This window comes from Sarcophilus harrisii, chromosome 3, assembly GCF_902635505.1.
Source record: "Sarcophilus harrisii chromosome 3, mSarHar1.11, whole genome shotgun sequence".
Lineage (NCBI taxonomy): Eukaryota > Metazoa > Chordata > Mammalia > Dasyuromorphia > Dasyuridae > Sarcophilus > Sarcophilus harrisii.
Genome location: NC_045428.1, coordinates 58,103,603 through 58,110,163, shown reverse-complemented (window position 1 = coordinate 58,110,163; position 6,561 = coordinate 58,103,603). Strand labels below are relative to the sequence as shown.

Sequence of the window (6,561 nt, the reverse complement as noted above, 5' to 3'; positions counted from 1 at the left end):
CTGATTACTGAGGAGATAGGAATTAAAGAGCATGAAATCTTGGAATGCTGTCCTAAGACCAGACAGCATACTTAGGGCTGGACAATCTGCCCCAGAGCCAGAAGCCTTTAATTAACTATAATGAAGAGAACGACATTGTCCAGAAATAATATTTATTGATCAACAGTAAAACACACAATAGAAAAAGCCTTGTAAATAAAACTATATATATATTCATATATTTATTTAATGCTTTATTTTTTTTCTTCAGTACTCCACAAAACATTACAGACAGTAACAAAATAATTCAACTAATTTTTTTTTAATTTTCAAGATATCAGACATCCTTCATCTTCTGTAGCCATCAACAATACCTCAGTTATTGGTTTCTGAGATGTAATATTAATTAATATCATACATTTCTTTCTTAAAACAATTAACATAATTTATTTCTATCCAGGAGTCATTACATATACAGAGATCCATAAACAAGAGAACAGCTCAGGATATGTTAGACAAACCCTCCAGTGGTCTGGAGCCATTTGCCAATACATCATTAGAGAAAATACAAATGAACAGGAGAAAAGGGCAACACACAGAAGAGAAATAACCTTGGGACAATTTGGGGGAGGAAGGGCAATTGACAAAAGCAGCTTACATATTTTCCATTGCTCTTTTAGTAATATGCTCTCTTCCCTTTTCTGCTTTTTCCTGATTGAGGTATTCCAGTACCTTCAGCAATAGATCTTCATCTAGGTACTGTCTGTTCTGGGTTTCATCATTTTCCTGGGTAACCAGAGGAAGCCTTTTGGTGACAGAGCCCAATTTATCAGACTCTTGAGATCCCACCTGGCTTAAATGCTCTTTGATGGCCTGTTCGATTTGGTCCTCTTCTTGTTGGTCATCTTCTGAGGAGCCTGGGATAGAAACTCGTTTCATCTGGTTTGAATTCATAACCTCAGGGTATTTAGCTAACACTTTAGCTAAATAATCTCCTAATTCTTCATCCTTCTCTTTCAAGGTTTCATATGCCATTTGTCTCCTTTCCAGATCTGGAATCCAAGCTGCTTTAGGAATTTGTTGACCTCTAATTCTTCCAGAATAGGAGAGCCTTGGCAGAATATTCTCTCGATTAAACTGGTTGGCAAAATATGGTGCTTTCTGATTTGCTGCATTCTCAGTCCCTAAAAGACTTAAAATGTCCTCAAAATTGAGACCTTCAGGTAGGGAATCTGTCACAGCATGTCCAGATTGCTTTCCATAGCTACTCTTGGAGACTATCTTATTTTGGAACAAATCAGGATGTTCTCCATCAGTCTCTGCAATTTCCTCCAGGTCATCTGGCAGTTCAAGTTCCTGCTCAGGCTCCACTCTTTCGTTTGGCTTATCCCCAGTTTTCAACATGTCAATTAAATCTTCAGGTGGGATTTGCAAATTCCTTGAGATTTCAATTAGCTGGTAAATTGACTGAGGATCAAATTGTTTCTCCAAAAACTTGGCTGCTCTCTTTTCTTCATTTTTTCCACCCCTGAACTTCCCACTTCCTGCACCATTCACTAACCTTTTCAAATAATAGTTCATTAGTTTAGACACTTCATCTGAAAGTTGATCCTTATTTTCTTTCCTAAGATCTTCATCTGGGATGTCAAGTTGCCCTGAACGCTTCATCTCATCATCAATTTCTTCTTCATTTTTGTCAATTTCTTCCTTGCTGTCTCTTACCTCTTCCTGGGTTTGGCTCTCTATTTTTTCCTCTATTGGGTTCCAATCTTCTCCACCAACAACATCTTCATAGGCAATGTTATTAACTTTATAGATGTCATCCTCATCATCTGCATATAGTTTTTGCTCCTCATCAACCCTCTCACGCTTATGATTGTTTGGCCCAGTCAGTTTTCCCAGTTCTTGGAAGACAGACTCCAGAGTGGCAAGGCTTTGGGGAGTGTATTGCTCTTCAACAATCTCATTAGTACGTTTAAAAGGGTTGTCTTGGGAGCTCTCTTCATACATAAGTGGCAACTTGGCTTGTTTGTGTCTTCTTTCAGGCCACTGTTGAGCCTCATAATCTTCACTCAAATCAATAGGAAAGTTCTTTTCAGAATTTAAGGGATAGGGTTGATTTTCGTTGGGTGCAGGCTGAGATTCTTTTTCAGCTTCTCTCAAGGCTTCCAGGATTATTCGCATCAAATGGGATTCGTCTTCATTCAATAAATCTCTTACATTTTCAGGCAAGTGGCTTTGATCAATACTTTCTTTCGGCTGAAGGGAAATTGGAACTCCTTGGTAGGAATTATACTCTGGGTTGATTTCTCCCTTGTTAGCTTGTTGTCTGAGATTTTCTATGTACTCCAAAGCTTTGATCATATCAGGGCTGGGAAATCTTGGCAAGTTTTTTAATCTGTAGTCTGGGTCTTTCTGAAGTAATTGGTAATGTTGAAATGAAGCTGCATCAACACAACAGGTTAGGAAAACTAAGGAGGTGAGAGATAAGGCTGCTCCAAGCCAGCAGGTTTTAGGATCCGCCATGTTTGAAAGGTTTCCTTAAAGGAAAGAAAAGAACAGTTAATAAAAATAAATGAAAGTAGGGAAATTCAAGGAGTTCCTTTCTGGTTAATAGCTCCTTTTCCATTAGATTTTGACAGCAAAAAAATAATAAAAATAATATTCTAAGTGGGTCCTACAAGTTAATCAATGGGGTCTTAATGAAATCTCAAGATAAATTCATCAAGCTTTAGAGATATTTTACTGGTGATTGTCACTATAAAGAAAGACCACTGGAAATCACCATAGCTTAGTGGATTGAGGACGCTGTCAAGTCCTGTTTCTGACACATCCACTTGACCTGTCCAAGGGCAATTTAATTAAACTTTCAAAATCTCAAATAACTCTCTTAAAAGTTTAAGTAACAAATAAATTGATGATCTACATATAGAGAGGTAATTTTAATGAGACATTCTCTACAAGAATGAAATCACAGGTTCAGTCCTTGATTACAAGCAAACAAGTAATAAATAAACAAATATACTGTAATAAGCATTTTTAGTGTGGATACAACAGTGTACATTTTACTTTGGAAATGAGCAACCTCAATCTTCATGGGTGTTCTAGTTTAAGGGTCTTTAAAAGCAAAAAGATAAAATATAACATTGTTCCAAAGAAACTGACATTTTCCTTGTAGTGCAACAATTATAGAGGTCACTGAGAATGATAATAATAATCATAAAGTAGAATTTATGGGTTATTTCACCATATTGTGTCTAACCTGTGCAAAATAATCACTCAATTCATTGAAAATGAATTTTAATCAGCTTTTTTATCAGCTATCTTTAATATATATTAATCAGCTATTGGAGTTTGTGTTGACCAAACAGATGATTAGTTTAATAGATTTTTCATTTTTAAAAATCAGTTTTGCTGGTATAGTATAAACAATACTACAGTAATATTCCTGGATGTGATAGTCCATTATAGCATAATACCAAAAATCCATACTGAATTCAGTAATGAATAAGACACTTCTGAAAATAGTTTTCATCCCAACAATAACTTCTTACCCAAGTATCAAGTCTCAAGTCTTACATATGATTTTTGGAAGACTAAAGCTTTGTTAGCCTTCAAAATATGTATTCTTTCATATCACAACTAAATCAATTTATTTTTTTTATTTTTAAAAGGATAAAAATGTGAAATATATATTAAATGTCTGTGGTTCACACTGATTCAGATGAGTCACCATTGCCCTTATTGTATTATTAATCATAATCATCATTTATTCATTTTATTACATTTATTTCATCAGTTTTTAATAGGACATAGTAAATAATCATAGATGAGCAAGCTGCAGCATGAATTTTCTTAACTAGTCTATTTCTGTCCCTATCCAGAACTAACTTGTCCAATGTCTCTATCTATTTTAGTGTGGACCTGTGAAAAACATTCTCTTGAATGACTCATATTGTTAAAAATTCTTAAAATAACTCACTACTTCTCTCCTAATTTAGGTAGACAAAAGAGGATATATTGAATTTATTTATTTTTAATTTATTATCTTTGATATTTCCATTCATTTCTAAATTTTTCTTATACCTGTATGAAAATTAGGAAATTAGTTTTTATCACTGCCACTACTACAGAACTCTTTCTTTCTTATACTTTGCAATACTTGGTTTTAATTGCATATTAAATACGTATAAAGAAAGTTGCCTTGTTTGTTCCTGGCATCCTATGAAAATTTAACATTCTTCTGATAGGAATTTTTTTTGATTTAGCAACAGGTGAACTAATCAAACAATATCCATGTGTATAATTTTATGCTGACCATGCCTAACATTGTGAAATATGGCATTGTTTCCTGGACAAGTTTCACCCTGACTACCCTATAGCCAACTTTCATCTTGACTAGCCTAGATTGTTCAATTTGTTGTTTGTTAGGCTAAATATATGACCTTCTTTGGTTATAATAGTCTAAATTATATCTTTACAGATTTTTGTTTCATTACAGTAAAAATGATCACTTAACAAAGTTTCTAAATAGAAATATTTACTGCCTTTCTTATCTTTGAGTACATTAGCCTATCAAGAAAACCACAGGTTTAAACTAAATTAGATTATAATTTCTTTTTCAGGGTATTCTAAGCTTAATTTCAATCAGGTATCAATTTCAATTTTTTCCATTCACAACATTATGGAAACTGATTCAGCTCTATTTCCTTTAAAACTATATGCCTGTAATATACTTAAAATTAGAGCTGAGTGTTTGTGCCTTCAAAATGCTCATTTCAGGGTATTATGTTTCAATTGATTTGGTTTTTATGCTTTTACCCTCAGGTAAGTACTGCAGTATCTTTAACAACATAACTTAACAACTTAGCCATTAGTCATTTTTTGCAGGTTTCCTTTGGTCAGATGGTAAGGATAAGAATCAAAACACTACTTTCCCCCTCAGTGTCCCTTTTAAATAATGAAAACTGTACCAAGAAGTTCATTGTGGTTTAAAAGAAATATGTCTGTTTTCAAATTGAATCATCTCAAATTCAGCTGATCAAAAGACAGTTCTTCCTTTGTTTCTTTATACCACAGAGCATTTGAATTAAAATGTTCTTTCTACGGATATTAGCCTGGTACCTAGATTTCTGCTCCCTGGCATTTCTATTCATCTGAACTGAACAATCTATCAGCTTGAATCTGAGGAAAAGAAACACAGTCTTGGCCAAGATCTTGAGCAACAAATAGAATGATCCTTAAGTCATCCATCCACAACATAACAATAGCCACAACAATTTGATATAGCTTTTTTACCCAGTTTAAGAAATATTTTTCTAGAATTTCTAGTATTAAGAAACATTTTTCTAGAATTTCCTGCATCTCAAGGAAATAGTACATTAAAAAACTAAAGATAACTTAAGCATACATTGTCACTTTTATCTTAGTCTGTATGGATGAAAATCAGAAAAACAATAAGAGAGTTCTTTTCAGGATATATCAACCCCAATGTGGAGACTACATAGTTGTTTTATTATGAGATCTTGTAAGGTAAAAGCAAAAAAGCAAACTATTCGATAATGCTGACAAACTGTATTTGTAATCTAGGAAACCTGCCAACTAACATTAAATACATACATAACATTTCTAAGATTTTATCTGATTGTCTAAAAACAAAGATTACAGAATGTTAGGATTTAAAAACTTAACAGAAATATGGGCATTAGCATCAAGATCTTTAACTTTTTCACATTCCTTCTTATTCCTTCCTGATATCCAATTTACTTCGACTCTTGACGACTAAATACCCTAATCATATACAACACAAATGTCACCAGTATGCTTGCAATGGTCAAATATGCAGCAGGTTGCTATTCAGTTATTGCTTTTTGAAATGCATATGCCAGATCAACCTTTTCATATTAACCTAGGAAAACAGAGAACTTTTCATTAAATAAAATAGAAACTCAGTCTTACCTGTTATTTTAGATGGCCGAGTGCATCCACACCATGGTCTTCCCGTCCGTCAGCTGGTAGTTTACGGACTGTTTTCAGCACCCGGACAGCTCCCTCTGCTTATACTGAACACCACCTGACTCTGCACTGCCACACTGACGTCACTGTACTCAGTCACACAACCAAAGCACAAGTGAGCTTTTCAAAGAGCACTAGAGAAAATAATCATTTTATGAGGTGTGTGTGTGTGTGTGTGTGTGTGTGTGTGCGTGTGTGTGTGTGCGTGTGTGTGTTTAAACAAGTCTAATTCTGTTGCATGCTTACGCCACCTGTCTTTTTGGGGTGAAAATTGCAGTTTTCTCTCCAACATGATATAAAGCAGAAAAAGCTCCAGTAACCCTTTAAAATCAATGTTGTGCGCAGCAGCCTTTGGCAAAAATAAAGAAAAAAAATCTATCAGACAGCCACAGTTAATCGCATGACAGTCTTACCACTTTTCCAATAGCTAATTATGGATTAATTTTTGTCAGAATTAGAAAGTTTTAAAGACAAACATTTGTTTGTTGAACACAAAGAAAATGTATTGTCATCCTCATACTGCGACTGCAAAATAAAAGCAAAAGGTTTATTCATACACTCCTTCAT

General features: G+C 34.2%; 1 protein-coding gene across 1 annotated transcript; it reads right to left on the bottom strand.

Moving 5' to 3' along the window:
* Positions 1-216: 216 nt before the first annotated feature.
* On the bottom strand, positions 217-6,134 carry SCG2 (secretogranin II). The gene is made up of 2 exons (XM_003766144.3): positions 5,938-6,134; positions 217-2,519 (listed from the first exon to the last, which is right to left on the bottom strand). The coding sequence occupies exon 2, from the start codon at positions 2,503-2,505 to the stop codon at positions 634-636; it is 1,872 nt and encodes a 623-aa protein (XP_003766192.1). The 5' UTR covers positions 2,506-2,519; positions 5,938-6,134; the 3' UTR covers positions 217-633.
* Positions 6,135-6,561: the final 427 nt, after the last annotated feature.